Source organism: Carcharodon carcharias, chromosome 4 (genome assembly GCF_017639515.1).
Source record: "Carcharodon carcharias isolate sCarCar2 chromosome 4, sCarCar2.pri, whole genome shotgun sequence".
Taxonomy (NCBI): domain Eukaryota; kingdom Metazoa; phylum Chordata; class Chondrichthyes; order Lamniformes; family Lamnidae; genus Carcharodon; species Carcharodon carcharias.
In genome coordinates, this window is record NC_054470.1 from 150289154 (window position 1) to 150308683 (window position 19530).

Genomic DNA, 19530 nt, shown 5'->3' on the forward strand with positions numbered 1-19530 from the left:
CCACTCATGAAAGGATTGAGAATGAGAGGACACAGATTTAAAGTAATTAGCAGAAGTGACATGAGGAAAAACTCTTTCACCCAGGGAGTGATTAAGGTCTTGAAGTGCCTGAGAGTGTGCTGGAGGCGGGTTCAATTGAGGCATTCAAAAGGGAATTAGCATGTTATCCAAAAAGGATGAATGTGCAGGGTTATGGGGAGAAGACGAGAGAATGGCACTCAAATTGCTCGTTCGGAAAGCTGGTGCAGACATGATGGGTTCACTGGCCTCCCTCCACACTGTAACAATTCTGTGATTCTGTAAATTCGAGAGGTTAGAGATCTGGCAGCTGAAGGCATGTCAATGATGGAGCAGTTAAATGGAAGATATTCAAGAGGCCAGAATTGGAGGATCATTGAGAGGTCAAGAGAGCTATAGGGCTAGAGAAAGTTAGAAGTGGTGAGGGAAAAGGCCACGGAGGGATTTGAAAACGGAGATGACAATTTTAAAACAAAGGTATTACCAGACCAGGAGCTACTGCAGGTCATTGAGCACATGGATGATGGGTGAATGGGATTTGGGACGAGTTAGGATACAGGCAGCAGAGTTTTTATTCAACTTCAGATTCTTTGGATGGTGGGGTTTCCCGTCCCACCAACCGAAGAGCCCAAGGAGTGTTAATTGGCTGGAATTGGGACTCCCACTCCCTCACTCAGGAGATTGGCTGGCAGCACTGTAGGTCCAGCAGTGCCAGTTACAGCAGTGGCCAGGATTGGGACTACAAGCAGTCCCCAGATTCTAATTCCTGGAGTCCGGGACCAGGCATGTGTTGGTGGTCTCACAAGGAAGTGGGGAAAGAGGGGTGAGGGTCTTGATGGAGAGGCCGGAGGGGTGGGAGCACCTATGGGAGCGGACATTTAGGGTGGGGGCGGGTGCACCCAATGTGAAAAGGAGGTTATTGAGGGAGGTGCCAGCCCCCTCCGCACCCAGTTCTCAAGCAGGGTGATTTGTCAGGCTTCCTGCTGGCCCCAAACTCCTCCCATCAGTCTCAAAATTGAGGCCGGGCAGGAACTTAAGGGTCTCAATTGGGGAAAAAGCGGGCCTAGGCTTCACTATGCCACCATAAAACTGTAAACAGGGTCAGCAGGAGGGCAATGGAAAGGCCATCTAAGGAATTTTACAGGTCCCCCTGCCTGCAAACCCACTGGTGGGGGACTGTAAAATTCTGCCCATAGTCATAGAGGATGTGAAGTGCAAGGTCAGCCAGAAGAGCAATGGAATAGCCAAGTCTAAAGGTAACAAAGACATGGATGAGGGCTTCGGCAACAGCTGACCTAAGGTGGGAAAGGAGATGAGTGAGGGCACAGAGACAGAAGTAGGTGGAATGGATATGGTGTTGGAAACTTGGCTCAGGGTCAAATAGGATGCCAAGATTGTGAACAGTCTGGTTCAGTCTGAGACAGTGGCCAGGGAGGGACAGAATTGATGGCTAGGGAGTTGTGTTTGTGGTAGGGACCAAAAATGATACCTTTGGTCATGCCAATATTTAATTGGAGGACATTTATGCTCATCCAGTATTGGGTGTCAGAAAACCAGTATGACAAATCGAAGGCAGCAGAGGGATCAACAGAGGTGGTGGTGTGATAGATCTGGGTGTTGTCAGAGTATATGTGAAACCTGAAATTTTGTTTTTTGATGCTATTGAGGGGCAGACAGCATGTAGATGAGAAGCAGGAGTGGGCCAATCCTTGGGGACTCCTGCTGTAATGGTGCAGGAGTGGGGAGAGAAGTCTTTGCAGGTGATTCTCTGACTATGACAAGTTAGATAAGAATGGAATCAAGTGAGGGTAGTCCCACCCAGTTGGAAGGGGAAGCTTTAGAGGAACGTTGGTGTTGTCAGATGTGTCAAAAGCAGCCGACGAGTTGAGAAGGTTGAGAGGGATCAGTTTACCATGACCACAGTCACAATGCATGTAATTTATTCCTTTGATAAAGGCTGTTTCGGTGCTGTGCAGAGACGGAAATTAGATTAAAGGGATGCAAACATGGAATTGTGGGAAGGAGTGCAAGGGGCTTGGAAATCAGCGGTGTGTTCAAAGGTTTTGGTGAGGAAAGGGAATTTAGAGATGGGGTGATGGTTGCAAGGACCAAGCTTCCCTTTTGATCGTGTACCCTGTGGGCCTTGGGGGGCCCCACAGAGACCCAGGTATCCCCGCTGGAAGTCCTCCCCCATCCTGCCCTTGTGAGTGACAATCCCCTCACCAGTGCCTACCAGATTTAGTCCTAGCAATCCCCAACTCCACTTACTCAGCTCCAGGCCTGTTCCTGGGTCACTGATCCATGGACTGCTGCTGTCCCAGCTGTGGCCACAGCTGCTGGGAAGACGGAAGCCACAACTTCATGCAACTAATTGCCTGAGGTATGTAAACATCAGCCATGGCTTCAAGGGCAGGCAGAGTTTGGCTTGCTCCTGACTTTCCAGCCACTGGGCAGGACCTCCACCTCAAATCCTGGGCATTAAATCAAAGAAGGAAAGGTCCCACCTGCTGTAGATAATTGCTGTCTAGGGGCTATGGAGATGCTGGCCAAACTAATTACACTTAGGTGTATTTTAACAGAGCAGATTATACCCCATCAGGCTGGGTTACATATAAATACAAAAAGAATGCCATTTCACTACCTAACCATATGTTTAGCAAATTTGACACTTTCAGCTCATTCAACATGTAGGAACAAACAGAATTTCCTGTTCTGACGATAGTAAATCATGCTTTTACACTAGCGAGTCTTCTGATTCAACCATTCTATTTGCTTTGCTTTAAGTCATTTAAAATTATGGAATTCCTGAACATGGTAGCTTTCAAAGATGCAATAGAGTGTCAACCTATCAAGAGTCAGTTCATAGCCATAATGTTCAATTTGTCAAAATGGTGAGTTGGCAAGTTTAAATACAGTAAACACTTTGCTGTATTTGATTTTTCTTATTTTTCCACACAGTTTCAAAGAAATAATTTTCCAGAAGGTGCTCTGTTTTTTGAGCTTTTCAGTGTTAACAAAATCTGTTCAGATGATTCTAAGATTGACTATTTGCTGTTGGTGAACAGGACTGAACACTTTTTTAAAAGAGCCCAGTTAAGAGCAGTCATTCCATATAACCACATTAGATGCTTCATGATTGAGCACTGATTTGCATCAATCCACTGCTACTTATGGACTCAACAATTGAAGATGACTGGTTATTTCAAAATAAGCAGGAAATAATTTTGCAACAGGAGTGATATTCTGTTTAGTCACATGGTTCTATGCTATGAATAGGGGGTTTCAAGTTTTTCTCTTTATAGAGGCAGTTTCACTTTAAGTGGATTTGAATAGATGAGGTTTTAGAACGCAAACTCCATTCTATAAGGATGGTTGAAAGGAGCTTGCTAAGGAGACCTTGACTGATCCGTGTTGAATAGATAAGCTATCTAATTTGAATAGTCCAGATATTTGAGCTGTGATAAATGACCCTTTAATACAAACACTTGATTCCCTTTATCAACTTTACCTCCCAGCATAAAGTTAATTTTATTTGCATGTAGACAGGGTTGAGACAATGCTTAAATAAAAAACATTCATGTTTTATCATTTTAAAATAACATATATCTTGGAAACTGTGTAGAATTGTGTTGACTTTATTACTGTAAAAAAGAAATGGGAATTAAGGTTAACACAATAATAATACGACTGCATCAGTTGCTTTTGCTCAAACCTTGATGACAGGAATAAATTAGATTGTAAAGCTTCAAGGAAAGCAATATCATAGATATCATAGGACAAGTGGCCTCACACTGTGCTTCAAACTTTTAGGATTCTGTGGCCTAATTAAGTACCCTTTTCTTCCCCAATTTTCTTTGACTCTTCCCTAGGTTTTGAAAATTGCTGGGATATAATTTTCTCGGGGTCAGCAGCCCTCCAGTATTGGAGCCGTGGCTTATTCTTTATGTACACATCTAGATATGTGAACACGTGAATGCATTGGACTGGAAAAGGCAATTGTGATCCATTTGGTTGGTGCCAAAGTTCTAAAAAAAAAACAGTATTGGTGTCAATTCCTGAATTGTTTGACCATTTTTCCATAGAAAGGATTTGTGAAAATATGTGTTTTAAAATGGTGTGTTTTAAAACATTGTGTTTTCATACAAGTTTTTTTTAAAGTTCAGACAGTAGCTGGGTAAGATGCAATGAGCAAGCTTTGATAATGTTTCCCCACGGACTGGATAATGAGAAGTTCATTAGCTTATCTTAGTAATCGATAATTGACACTCTCATAATATGTTGGAGAGTCGCTGGTCTTGGGCAGAAGGAGGCCTTCCCTTTCTGGCTGTGAACTGCAAAGATAAACCACAAGAGCTAGACATTGACTGAGGCTTTTTGAAACAGGAATGCCACAATAGCAGTCATGTTTTTTAAACAGAAAGCAGCAACTATTTTGCTGAAGCAAAGAGATTAAAATGCTGGAGAACAATTAGAAACCATGCTGTTTTAGTTCAGTAAGACCTCACACTAATGTGCAATAATGTTGCATGTTCTTTGTTTACATTATTATATGGACACAAGTTGTACGGATTGGATTAAGTAAGTCCTCTTTACAGAGAAAGCTCCTCTGTTAAAGTGCTCCTTAAAATCTACTTCTTTCACCGAGCTTTTGTTCACCTTCCCTAACATCTTCGTATGTGGCTCATTCTCAGATTTTATTTAAGGATTGTTCCTTGGAGCATTTTAGTATGTTAATGGTGCTATATAAATGCTAGTTGCTGTTGTCCTACCTTAACACCAGCTCTGCATGTTCACTTAATTGTGAAATACAACAGTTTAATAATTTGCATTAAACCGAGTCTTTTACTTGTTCTGTCTTTGGAGAGATTGAAACTTTTTTTTTAAATATAAGTATCCAGTTCAAAACCTCTCAGACTTGGAATTTCTTTGTTTAGTCCAATTTTGTACTATTGAAATGAGTACCAGTTCCTCTAGCCTGTCCTCACAGCTGAAGCTTTTCCATATCCTAGTCTATTTTTACTATCTTGTCTTGTTTGATCTCCTTCACCCTTCCCACTACTTTATTACCTATGCATCGAAAGTTCACTTTTCCTTCCAAGTAGCCTACCACCTTGTTTCACCTCTGTGCCCTGTTACATTAGTTTAGGACCTCCACTGTGAGCCCAATTATGTCCTAATGGTACTGACATAATTGTCAGACAAACAAAGCCCTATCTGATTGATTTCCCCCTGTCTCCAACTCAGAAACCCTGTAACAAGTTATAGCTAATGCAAGTATGACCAGCTTAGCTGGCATAGACCAAGGAACAAGTCTGGAATCTAATGAGTCAACATAGCTCAGCAAAGCATGGTACATTTAACTATGGTTGTGATGATTTAAACTATGAATATAAATGCCATAACTTTAAATCTGCAATGTTAGAAATGATAGTTAGGGTCCATAATACTTATTTAACTTATTCTTGTATTACCATCTTCATTATCAAGTGCTTTGCTTTGACAAGTAACAGTTTACCGATTCTTCAGTATGAAATATAATTTGAACCAATAAAGAATAAAGCAAAAAAAATTAAAAAGAACAATAACTGTGAAGGTTGAATTGTTAGCTGAGGGTCTGAATCATGAAGATGATCGTACCCATTTGATGACGTTGGTTGAGAGTGTATATTTTCTGACAGACCACTAAATCGGGTGTTGTAAAACGGTTTGACTGGAAAAAGTGAAGGGGAGCTCTGGCGTGACCTAGTTCCATCCTACTTCCACCTTTCTTTCCCAGATAGATTTTGCAGAAAAGCATAATTGATGCTTATTAAAATCTACGATATTGATTTTTTGAAATGATAGTGTGTTACAATTTTATAGTTTTGCTGTAATTCTCTAAATTACAAACATGCAAAAATAAAATGTGTAGTTGTTAATATATGTAAAACATATTTATGTTTTGAAAATTCAAAAGATATTCAGCTACCTTTGAGTATTCCTTTACTAAATGGTGCTGTCTTACAGGTCGCTGTTGCAAACTCTGTGGCTCAGTGGAGCACTTTCAGAAGGACTGCCCAGACCATCAGAACATGAGTGAGTATGATACTGCATAAATTACATTTAATTTTTAGAAATCCTATGCTGTAGAAAATCTCCAAGAGCACAAGCCCAACATAGATTCTAGAACAAAAGCAAAATTCTATGGATACTGGAAATTGAAATAAAAACAGAAAACGCTGGAAATACTCAGCAGGTCAAGAGGCATCCAAGGAGAGAGAAACAGAGGTATCGTTTCAGATCGATTTTTTTTCCCAGTTCTGATGAAAGATCATCCACCTGGAACGTTAACTCTGTTTCTCTCCACAATGCTGCCTGACCTGCTGAATATGTCTTTCATATTCTGATTTTGTTATAGATTCTACAGAACTGATATACCATGATTTTTTTTCATGTATGATTGTACAAATAGTTTTCTGCTTATAACCTGACCATGTATAACATTCTTGAGGCACTAGTTACTATTGTGAATAAAATGAATGCTTAGTTAAAAAAAAAGATCAGGATCAGAGGGGAAAGACTGAAAGTGGTATTGGCATTTTCAACTTTGAACCAAAAACAGTGTTTTAGTTATAGCTAAATATTGCAAAGTAATTCTATTTTTACACATTGTGTAAGTAAGGTCTCTGCAGGCTCTCAGTATTGGTGACCCCGAAGTAGATGAGCTGTAATGGATAACTTACCTCATTTCCTCTCCTGCTGAGGAGTCTTATCCATCAGAATGTATCTCAAAATTCAGACCAGAGTGGCAGATGATTTTCTGACCATTTAAATGAATCATAGGGATACTGTGTATAGTGTTTTCCCAAATTTCCTGTGTATCTTCTAGGTGGGTGAGGTTTCCCTGCCAAGAGTATGATGTCAAAAAATTACACTTGCAGCCTAACTCATGAAGGAAATTGCAGCTGTTGCATAGATTCTTATTTCTATATATTATGCACAGTGACCTAGATGACATATCCTTTCAGATTATTAACACATTATTTGCTAGGTATTAGTGCAAGGCTTGATTTAATGAGCTTAGGTGTCACTTAGATTTGGGGCAGCATGGCAGCAGGATAATTCACCCTTGGAAGCTCAAAATAGCCTGCAAGATATCAAAGGCAGGGGCAAAAAAATTCAAAATATTAAGAAAAAAGTTGCCCTATACTTAACTTTTTACAATTTATATAAATGACTTGGTGAAGGGACTGAAAGTATGGTGGCTAAATTTGCTGATGATACAAAGATAGGTAGGGAAATAAGTTATGAAGGGGACATAAGGAGGCTACAAAAGGATATAGATAGGTTAAGTGAGTGGGTAAAGATCTGGCAAATGGAGTATAATGTGGGAAGATGTGAAATTGTCCATCTTGGCAGGAAAAATAAAAGAAGAAACATATTATCTAAATGGTGAGAGATTGCAGAGCTTGGAAATGCAAAATGATCTGGTTGTCCAGGTGCATGAATCACAAAAGGTTAGTATGCAGCTCCAGCAAGTAATTAGGAAAACTAATACAATGTTATTGTTTATTGTGAGGGGAATCAAATACAAAAGTAGAAAGGGGCTTGGCCTAAATAGCCAAGTGGTTATGGTACTGGGTTTGTAACCCCAAGATCAAGAGTTCAAATCTCACAATGGCAAACTATGAAACAATGTAACTTCATCTGAAACAGATGGAAATGGGTTTGTACTCGAAAGAGTTACAAAAGTAGAAAGCAAAAACAGAATTACCTGGAAAAACTCAGCAGGTCTGGCAGCATCGGCGGAGAAGAAAAGAGTTGACGTTTCGAGTCCTCATGACCCTTCGACAGAACTAGTTCTGTCGAAGGGTCATGAGGACTCGAAACGTCAACTCTTTTCTTCTCCGCCGATGCTGCCAGACCTGCTGAGTTTTTCCAGGTAATTCTGTTTTTGTTTTGGATTTCCAGCATCCGCAGTTTTTTTGTTTTTACAAAAGTAGAAAGGTTATACTTCAGTTGAACAGGGCATTGGTGAGACCACATCTGGAATACTGTGTACAGTATTGGCCTCCTTATTTAAGGAAGGATGTAAACGCATTGGGAGAAGTTCAGACAAGGTTTACTACAGTAATACAAGGAGTGGGAGGGTTGCCTTATAAGGAAAGGCTAGGCTTGTATCCGCTGGAGTTTAGAAGAATTAGAGGTGACTTGATTGATAAGATCCTGACAGGGTGGAAAGGATATTTCCTCTTGTGAGAGAATCTTAGAACTAGTGGTTGCTGTTTAAAAATAAGGTGTCACCCATTTAAGACAGATGAGGAGAAATTTTTTCTCTGAGGGTCGTGAGTCTTTGGAACTCTCTTCCTCAAAAGGTGGTGGAAACAGAGTCTTTGAATATTTTTAAGACAGAGCTAGGTAACTTTTCACTGCCTTGCATATGATGAATCTATCGGTGGTAGGTGGGAATGTGGAGTTGAGGTTACAGTCGGATCAGCCATGATCTTATTGAATGGCGCAGCAGGCTGGAGAGGCCGAATGGCCTACTCTTGCTCCTAATTTGTATGTTCATACATTTGTATGTTCGCACTTAAAGTGCATTCTAATTGCACGATTTGTCAATTAGGGAACTTAGCTTGAATCAAACTGCCTCCATGGGCAGAATTTTACATTCCCCCACTGGCGGGTTTGTAGGTGGGGGGTGAGTATAAAATTTCTCTTCCTGCCAGCCCCAACATCTCTGCAATTTTGCGCATGGACGGGCAAGGCCTAGGCTGGCTTGCGTGCCCTTTTCCCAGTTGAGGCCCTTAAGTGGCCAATTATTGACCACTTAAGGCGGTTTCCCACTCAGCCTCAATTTTCCGGCTGGTGGGATGAGTTCCCCAGCAAGGGGAGGCCCGAAAATAAACCGGATCTAAATCTCGGTTGGAGGGGGGAGGTCTTCCATCAGCAGCCTCCTTTTAACATCGGGCAACACCCCCCATTCCCCCATAAGGTCAAGTCCCCACAGATCCTGCCACCTCCCCGGCTTCTCCTCCAACAACCACACCTCCCGAAGCCTCACCTACCCTCCCCGCCCTGAGAGCCCCAAAATATATCGGGCCCTGGAATCATGGGCAGGATCTTCTGGTTAGCGAGCAGGGGCGGGGCCCGCTCGCCGACACGTAAAATGATGTAGGATGATGTTGGGTGGAACTCCCAACATCAACCCGCGTCATTTCCATTTTCAGGTTGGTGGGGGCGCAGCCGAGTCAGCTGTGCACCCGCCAACCTGTCAACGGCCTATTGAGGCCATTGGAAAACTAATTAAGGTTGTTATTGGACCTGACCGTCCAACCTTAAGGTTGGTGGGCAGGCCGGGAGCCCTGGCGGGCTTTGGAAAAAGCATGAAACCTCATCCACAGGCGGGATGAGGTTTCAATAGGGTATTTAAATTTTTAAGAAAGGTTTCATTAAACTTATGGATGTGTCCCAACTCATGTGACAGTGTCACATGAGGGGACATGGCAAGGAAAATTTTTAAGCATGCTTATTAAAAGTTTAAAATCGGAGCTCATCTCCCTGAGGCAGCACTTCTCAAGGAGATCCGTGCTCTTTTTCGTGCGCAAGCGTGAAAAAGCCCACTCCTGGCTCAGGGAATTTCTCTCCCCCCGGCCCGCAAAGCTACCTGGTGGACATCATGGTGGGAGGGCCTTAATTGGCCCACCCACGTAAAATCGCGGCATGCCCCCAATCAGGGGCGCCGATCGGAAGCGTGCCCGCTCTCACACTCTCTCTCTTCCCCCCACCCTGGGGAGGGGGAAAGTTTTTCCCCTTAGGGCAAGACCTGGAATCTGCTTGCAGTCCCAATTCTGTCCACTGCAGCTTCTGGCACTGCAGATATGAGAGAGCTGCCCAGCAATCAGATTGTCTGGTAGGTCTCTGAGGCAGGTCTTGGTGCCGAGTGAGGGGCCAAAGTCCTGCCTCCAGCCAGTTAACATTTGTTGAAGCATTAAATGGCTCAGGGAAGTCAGTATTGGTGGAGTTGTGTTCTGCGCTGACTCTTCGGATGGCGGGAAGAGAAACCCTGCTATCTCTAGAAATTCTAGCCGATGTTCATTTTAGCGGGGTTACTACACATGCACTAAGAACCATGCTATAACTCCACATGTTCAGTGCCCAATATATTCTTTAAACAATTCCCATTGCTTGGCTCAGCATTGCTATCCCAAGCCCCCCCCCCACCCCCACCCCACCCACCAGCCCTCTCGGCTCCCTCCCATTCACCAGTACTCCCGACCCCTTGCCGCTCACCAGTTCTCCCGACCTGCTGTCCCCACCAGTCCTCCCGACCCCTTCCCACTCTCCACTCTCCCTGGCTGCCACCTGCTAACCTTCCCAATACACCCCCCCACCACCAGCCAGTTCTCGTGGCCCCCTCCCACTCACCAGTCCTCCTGACCCCCTCCTGCTTGCTGCTTATACCCAGCCCTTGCTTGCTGCTTCTACCCACCGGTCCTCTTGAACCCACCACTCCCACTTACTGGTCCTCCCAATCCACTTCCACTGAGCCCCTCTCCCCTGTTGGCCCTCCCGAGCCCGTCTTCACCTGCTAACCTTCCCAATACACCCCCCCACCACCGGCCAGTTCTCGTGGCCCCCTCCCACTCACCAGAACTGCCAAACTCCTCCCACCCCCCCAGCTTGCCTGATCCCTTTCTGCTTTTCAGACCTCCCGGCCCCCACCTGTCGCTGGTAAGATATTGATTGGTACTTTTACATTGTTGTATGATTATACTTTTTAAAATTTATTCTTTCATGTGGTGTGGATGTCAGTGTCTAGGCCAGCATTTATTACCCATCTCTAATTATCCCTGAGAAGGTGGTGGTGAGCCGCCTCTTGAACCACTGCAGTCTATTTGGTGTAAGCACATCCACAGGGCTGTTAGGGAGGGAGTTCCAGAATTTTGACCCAGCAACAGTGAAGGAACAGCGATATATTTCCAAGTCAAGATGGTGAGTGGGTTGGAGGAGAACTTCCAGGTGGTGGTGTTAGCACCTGTATGCTGCCCTTGTCCTTTTAGGTGGTAGGTGCTTTTGAAGGAGGCTTGATAAGTTGTTGCCCGGCATCTTATAGATGGTATACACTGCTGCCACTATGCATCAGTCATGGAGGGAGTGAATGTTTAATGTGGTAAATGGGATGCCAATCAAGTGGGCTGCTTTGATCTGGATGATGTCGAGCTGCTTGAGTTTTATTGGAGCTACACTCATCCAAGTAAGTGGATCACACTCCTGACTTGTGCCTTGTCGATAGTCGACAGGCTTTGGGGAGTCAGAAGATGAGTTACTCCCTGCAGAATTCCCAGCCTCTGACCTGCTCTTGAAGCTACAGTATTTATATAGATGGTCCACTTAAGTTTCTGGCCAAAAATGCATCGAAGTCTTTCTGTTTAGTATCTTACAAACAGTTTGCACAATTATTGTGAACAGGTTGAATTATTCCTGAGGGAAAAAACATGTAATAATATATATAAAATGGCTAGTTTCTAAAGAGGGTTAAGCTCAGCTCAGGGTCAAGGTTGCAGACTGTTGGATCAACCTGCTTCATCTGGTATTAATTGTCCTAAACAATATTGTAGATGATGATGGAAGCATATAGAACCCAGGAGCAAGAGTGTGAAAAAAATTCTATTTTGCAAAAGTATTAGCTGTTCTGCACAGCACAGTGGTGATATCGCAAGTAAGGTTGCATTCTAAATAATAACAGAAAATTCTGGAAGTAGTCAGTAGCTTAAGCAGAATCAGTGGAAAGAAAAACAGAATTAACGTTCAGCTGCATGATCTTACATCGGAACTTTGTTTCCAGCATCAGCAATGTTTTGTTTTTGTAAGGTTCCATTATTTCACTTACTTTTATTTGTGGGTATGAAATTTCTCTCTCCCCCCCACCCACCTTAGTCTCCTCTAGCTATCCATTGATTGGAGTCAAAAAGACAAGAAAGCATCTGCCTCTTGGCGTCTATTAACTGTTTAGATCCTTTTGTTGAAAAGTGCAAGAGACAGCCTGGAGGAAAACTCCACCCCCCCCCCCCCCCCCCCCCAATCCTCACCCCCAGTTTTCAACTCCAGAATTCCCCCAGAGCCTTTCCCCATTAACATGGCTGTAATCATAAAGTGGAACGCAGAAGATTGAGCTAGCATCCCAACGTTTCGTATCCTAATGTATTAGAACTCCAAATCCCTATGCTGAGCGCTGAGTGTCATGCTGGTTATCTTGGACAATTGCTGCAGTAGCATAAAAAGAAACCTTACTGACAGAGTCCATAGGAAGCGTACTGACAGGATTATCTAAGAGTTCCAATTGCATTACATTATATAAGCAATTAAATTCTTTAACAAAGGCTAGACGAGTGATACATTTATGAAAATAATGATCAGCAAGTTCATACAAAACAAGTTCATAGGCAATATCTCTCTGGTGATTTCAGTCCTAAAGTGTTATCATGTAAATCACACTCTACCAAAGAAGATAAAAATATTTAATTCCAGTAAACTAAAAAAAAACATTGCTTTTCTACCATTCTCAATACTGAATGCAATAGATCCTGCCAGTGGATTGTGCTCAATCCACATACTTTATTCCATAAACTACCTCTTGTTGACACACACATCTTCCTCTTAGGTAGTCCCTCAGGATCAAGGATGACTTGCTTCCACTCCAGTTACTTTCTGCATTCATTAAAATATTTGATTTTTCTTTTAATTGATGTAGTCTATTGTGTTTTTAACTATGCTGTTTCTCACTCTTCAGGCAATTGTGTTTTAACTGTTGGCCGATGGACAAAAGGAATGAGTGCTGATTACGAAGAAATTCCAGTGACTTCAAACGTTCATAAAGCGAAGCAGAAAATTCCAAAGATTGTCAATTTTTAAACAGACCTTTGAAATTAGGATTTCATCGACTTGCCTAGAAGGGCATCCAGCAAGTCCAGAACATTTATCTTGATTTAAAAATCTGGATGTTATATTTAAATGGGAAGTGTACAAAAAATCTGTTTAATACCAGCAGGTGGAGCCATTGTGTGTCAAATTCAGGCCTAATACAACCCAAAACAGTGTTCATTGTACATAATTCAAATAAATGATTCTATGAGGTTGCACTGGGATTACATTTAGTCCATATAATTTAGTGTAAAGTTACAAATAGAAAATTGAACGTGGTGCTTTGCAACAACAACTTACATTTATATAGTGCCTTTAATGTAGGAAAATGTGCTTCAGAGCGAGAGAATTGGACAAAAATTGGCACCAAGCCAAAAATGGAAAAATTGGGAATGTTGGTCAAAAAGGTACATTTTAAGGAGGGTCTTAAAGAGGTGGGGAGACAGATATAGAGAAGGAATTCCAGGGCTTAGGGCCCAAATGTCTGAAGACGTAGAGAATAGTGGATGCATGAGAGGCCAGAGTTGGAGAAACACAGAGTTCTCGGAGGGATGTAGGCCTGTAGGAGATCGTATTCTGTTTATAATTTATGTGGGGGAGGAGCAAAGAGGTTGTTCCATCTTTAAACTTGGCTTCACTATAATGCAGAGATTATATCTATTTCTTATTTTTAAAGATCAGATTCAAATCATTAATTTACAGGGTAGCCCTGACAGCACGCACCATGGCCCATCAAACAAATACTATATGAAAGGACGGGGCTCACATTTGTAGTCATTGCTGTAACGTTTAAAACATCATATGATTTGCAAACAGTGAAGTAGCACATGCAGCAATGCCATACATGAACTGATAATCTGTTTTAGTGATTCTAGTCGAGTGAAATAGTCTAGGCAGGAAGCCAGTAGAACTTTTTTGCTTTTCTTCAAGTAGTGACTTGAGGTCTTTTATTTCTAGCCAAGAGGACAAACAGTGCCCTTGTTTAACATCTCATTAGAAAGCTGGGATCTCCAACAGTACATCACTCCCTCAGTGCTACATCGAAGTGTCAGCCTGCGATATGGGCTTGAGTCTCTGGGGAGCTCTGACTGGCTAACACCAACAGTGACAGATTTAGCAGTGCTCAGATAGTTACGGTACAAATATCTGAGACTTACAGATCAGAATGATCACAGGTTTGCTTTTCGCACATGAATGATTGCAGCAACAATGGACACCTATGAAAAGACACCCAGCCTTGGGGGGGGACAATAGATTCACAAGATAAGGGAAGTAATTTGGCAGAAAAAAGAGAGAGACATCCACCAGATCACCAAGGCATGGCTGTTGTTAGCAATCAAGATTGTGAGGAAGCTCCTGGGATTTGTTAATACAACTTTGATATTCATTTGCAGTAATCAGAGCTTTATCATCAGTCTCAATCCCTTTCTCTTTAACTGTATTTACCTTTCACAAATCCAACCTGGCCAATTACCCATCAGCCAATTTCCAATCAGTCTCCTCTCAGTCAACTGGTGGCAGGAGTAACCAGCAGTGCTTTTCAATTGGCGCCTACTCACCGATAACCAGATCACTGCTCACTTCGAGTTTCACCAGGACCAGTCAGCTCCATACCTGTATAAGGAACACCAAGATGACTTTAGCAGACATATACAGAGAAGGTTTTTAATCTTCGATATTAGTGGAGTTGATTATAGCACAATTAACACTCTGCATTTGAATTTGTACTTACTGCAAGTTTAATGTATTTGAATATTAAGGTTGCACATAGAAAGATTAAAACTGGAAAATGTGAGCCTGAATTTTGCAGTTGTGATGATGGCGTTCAATGACAGCAACATCTGGGATCCGCACATGCTCATTTTAACTGTGGAAATCCAGAAGTTGCTGTCAGTATTTCCCTGCTACTTCACAGGTTTTGCTGTTGAAGTCCCCTCAGATGGAGACCTTTGGAAATCATTTAAACTAATGTGAACTTCTACTTTTTGATGTTCTAATCTTGCTTTAAACCCCCTCCCGCCCCACCACAAGGTTACACTTATTGAATAAGATGTAACAGTGTTTTTAATGGCATACTAAATCATAATGACTACCAAACAGCCTTTCAGGCCCTGAAAAGCTAAATTTATATTGGTGTCATTCAAATTTCTCAATTCGGAAATGAAATCCATAGGTTTTTAATTTTTAAAAAATTAAGTTTATGTTATTTCAGCAACCTTAATTCCATGTGAATATCCCAATCCTTGGGCTGTATTTTACGTGCCCCCTGTGTTTTGTGGCGGGGGAGGGGGGGCAAGTAAAATAGGATGCCCAGCCCAACACCTTCCCATTCACCTCCATAATATGGAGGGTGGGTGGGCACCAAATTGGCAGCCCACCCAATCATATTCAAATAAGTAATCAAGGGTCAATTAGGTTTGTTGTCAAGCCATAAAACATTTGGCATGGTCAGGACCAGGCAGCCCAATTTTTTTTAATATGTTCTTCAAAGAGTGGGAAGGTGCGGGGGGAGGGGGGGTTCGCTCTTCAGTGACTGTCCTTTGCTGATTGTGGGGCAGCCCCCCTACGAGTGAACCACCCTCTTCCTTCCTACCCGACCGCAGTCTTAAACCGACCCTCTCCCCTTCTTCACCTTGCCCCCCTCCCTGACTTACCCAAACCCTCACTGCCCAAGACCCTGGAATTACCTGTTTCTTCCTCCTTCTGCAGTCCCGGTAGCGGCCACTGATGTACTCTTGGTTGGCAGCTCCAGAGGACGGGACTTCCTCCCCAGAGAGGGGCGGAAGTTCCATTTGGCCATCCTGCAGTGCTTTATGGCTGCGTGGCATGTTGACATGCTCCATGCCAACTTCTGGGAGGGGCGGCAGGCCATCCAGCCCCCTTTATTATTCAGCCCCATATTTCACTCTCTATAAAATGATTAAAAAGTGAAGGATAATCAGTTCATTTTACCCCCTGGTATGCTGACTGTGAAAATTATTCAGTGTGATTGGCTGCTTCACCCACTTAGTAACATCACTGTTACTAAATGCCAGAGATCCCCTATTGATGATGCCAGAGTGAAATTAATCTTTGGAAAGGTGAAATCTCCTGTGTAGATCGCTAGATCTTTGTGGGCAGTTTTCTTCAAAGGCAGGAGCGAGAACCGTCACTTTGCTGCTGACCAGAACTACGAGCCTTTGTTCTTAAATTTCAGTTAGGAAAAATCTGTGTTCCATTATATGTTCCAGGCTGCAAACACCAGATTGCTCAACTAATGGAAACTATTGAAATATGTCCAAATGTACAACTAACTTAGAGATGTTTTCAACTGGATCTAACGACGTAGATTCAATTATGTAAATTGTCTCAAAAGGTTGACATTAGTAGATCTTAGGCACTAAAATATTATTTAATTTTTTTTGTGGTCTGATGTGTGAGATACTTATTCCCCTGCATTGTACCCATCACTACAGAGGTTCAGCATTAAAATAAGGTTAAAATAAAACATTTTCCCCCCCGTAGGCCAACGGGACTGTACAGCATGCACAAATTGTTTACCCTCGCTCGTGATTGAGTGATTCACACAGCAAGCTGTCACTAAAGGTGGTTAGCCTCATGTTTGATAGATCAACCCCAACTCACCCAGGTTCACATGTAATTCCTGCATCCCTGCACTCCAGAAATGACTTTTATTGTTCCAAACCGGTATACGCTGTCCAGCCCAATCACTTACCTTGGGAACATTTGACTACTCAATTCCAACTGCATTCTACCTGACTCTGTATATATGCCTGGTTGTTGAAGCCTTTGCCCACTAAACGCAATTTAATTGTTTGGTAGTACAGAACTTGAGTATTGCTGAAAAAATACTTTTTTGTCAAAGCTTTTTGTTTTGCACACATCAGGGCAATTCCTGATGAGTGCAAGACGAAAAGCTTCAGCAAAAAATATCTTTTTCAGCAATACTGTAAGCAATTTGTTGAATGAACTGTGTCAATTAGTTGCACAATCTTAAAAACTTCAATTGGACCACCTTAAAAGTCTATTTTACCAAGAAAGCTGTTCCAGAACAGTTGTTTGAGCCTGCCATGGGCTTATATTAAAACAGACTTTCTGGCTTTTCCCTCAAAATTAGTTTTTGATGTTCAATAATCATTGATGCTTGCCTTTGTACGTTGATAATATCCTGAGTTTGACCACAAAAGAGCCGTCTTCAGTTTGTTGCTTCAGTTTCAGAGGTAAAAGATTTTTTTCTAATTAATTCTCAAAAATAGCAACATTGACAAAGCCATAAATATTGCTCATCTCCAGTTGCTTTGAGAAGAGGCAGTGGGCAGCCTTATTGACCTGTGGCCATGGTTGCTTCATGATAGTGCTGAGAAAGGAATTTCAGGTTTTACCTGGCAACGATGAAGGTATGACAAGTCAGAATGTATGTGACTTGAGGGATACTTTTAATTGATGCCATTCAAACTATCTTGCTGCCCTTAAGCTTCTCGGGGTGGTAGACGCCCTAGGGCAACAAGCTGACATCGAATTAACTTTGTGAGTTGTAGTGAACGGGTCTGCTGGTTTGAGGTCAGGGAAGCTGGAAGGAGAAGGACTGTAAGGTGGGGAGCAAGATCAGAGTTTTGAGCAGGGCGGTGCTCATGGTATGTAGCCAGGCAACATCAGAAAGGCTAGGGGTCGGGGAATATCAGAAGAGTCCAGTGGGAGCCAGAGTTATAGGAGATCAGAGGGATATCGGGGTGGGTGGTCAGAGGAGATTAGAAGTGTCGAAGGAAGGGGAGATTGGAGTCACGGTTGGGAAAGATGTGAGAGTTCGGGGAGTGGTAGTGATCATAGGCCGGGGGATGGGGATGTGGATCAGAAACCTCATGGAGGAAAATGGAAAAACTCAGCAGGTCTGACAGCATCTGTGGAGAGAAAGACAGAGTTAACGTTTCGAGTTCATATGGCTTCTTCAGAGCTAAAGAGAAGTAAAAATGTGAAATATTCCTTTTGTTCATGACATCTTTGTCAATCTCTCCTTTGCCCCCACCTATTACTGGCCCTCCATCCAGCTTCACCTGCTCCACCCCCCTTAAACAGTATAAGTTTCATCACATTTTTACTTCTCTTTAGCTCTGAAGAAGAATCATATGGACCGGGAACGTTAATTCTGTCTTTCTCTCCACAGATGCTGTCAGATCTGCAGACGTTTTCCAGCATTTTCTTCTTTGTTTCAGATTTCCAGCATCCACAGTATTTTGCTTTTAACCTCAAGGAGGAGGTTGATGAAGCAGGCATGTTGAAACCAGCAGGTTCTGGCAGTTCTTGCCTTTAGCCATTGGATTTCTCCAAGGCCCAGAAAACTTGGCCAGTGAGGGTGCTGATTAAAAATGAGGCACACAACCTCAACACAATGGTTGAATTTCCAACCTGCCTCCTCCAAGATGTCGGTTCCACCTCCTGGACCACTTCTATTAAAAACAGAGGCTTGGGGATTTAGATAGAAATATCATTAAAATAATCAAAAAGATCAATGGAACACCACAATTTCTACCGAGAGGGATCAAATAAAAGGGGATAGAGGTCACACTTCAGATTAATATAGAGGCCCAGATAGACTACCCCCGAGAGTACTGAGAGTTGTTCTGAGCACCATACCTTAGAAAGTATATATAGCCTTGGAAGGAGGGTAGATTTAGCAGAATGATTCCTGGACTCCAAGGGTTGAACCTTCAGCTCGGCCCCCGCTAGCTGAAGCGTAAAATGACACAGGGTGACAGGCATGCATCCCAACTTTACCGTGCGTCATTTAGATTTTCAGTTTGGCAGGCTTGTTAAGGCCATTAATGAACTAATTGACAACAACAACAAAAATAGCTGGAAAAACTCAGCAGGTCTGACAGCATCTGCGGAGAGGAATTTTAGTTTTTGTTTCAGATTTCCAGCATCCGCAGTATTTTGCTTTTATCTTAGTGAACTAATTAAGCCTATTGAGAAAGCTGCCTGTACAACCTTAAGGTTGGCAGGCAGGCAAAGAGCCCAGGCAGCCTTCACATTTTTCACGGAACCTTATCCGCGGGATGTGGTTTCAAGAATGATTTAAAATTTTTATTAAAATGAATGCATGTGTCCCAGCTCATGTGACAGTTTCACATGAGGGGACACGTCATAAAAATTTTTACAACACTTTATTAGACTGTTTAAACTCCCTCTGTGCCTCAGGGAGATTTCTGCGCTCTTTCGCATGCGTGCCACACTCCTGATTCAGGTCTCCCCTCCCCCCCCCACCCCAAATCCGCACAGGGAGTGCACAGCACTTCCGGGCGCGCATCACGCTGGACGGGCCTTAATTGGCCCACCCACGTAAAATGGAGGCACGGAGCTGATCGGGGGTGCCGGCTGGGTCTGCGCACAACCCCGCCAACAGGGAGGAAGATTCTACCCTAAGAGTTTGATTGCAAGATTACACAAACCAAGGTTATATTCTCTGGAATTTAGAAAGTTAAGGGGTGATCTGATTGTAGTTTACATGGTATTAGGGAAAACGTGTAGGTAGAGAGAAATCGAGGAACTATTTTTACTGGTTTTACTAGTTTAGGAGGAGGGTGAGCTGTGAGGAGGATGCAGAGATGCTTC

General features: G+C 42.8%; 1 protein-coding gene across 2 annotated transcripts in view; it reads left to right on the forward strand.

Moving 5' to 3' along the window:
* zcchc9 (zinc finger, CCHC domain containing 9) overlaps nucleotides 1–13145 on the forward strand; it is a 33820-nt gene extending 20675 nt beyond the window's left edge. For both annotated transcript variants that reach the window (XM_041186898.1, XM_041186899.1), the window contains exons 5-6: nucleotides 6025–6093; nucleotides 12791–13145. In XM_041186898.1, coding sequence (XP_041042832.1) covers nucleotides 6025–6093; nucleotides 12791–12912 — 191 coding nt within the window. In that variant the 3' untranslated portion in view covers nucleotides 12913–13145. The remainder of the gene's footprint in view (nucleotides 1–6024; nucleotides 6094–12790) is intronic.
* The last annotated feature ends 6385 nt before the right edge of the window (nucleotides 13146–19530 follow it).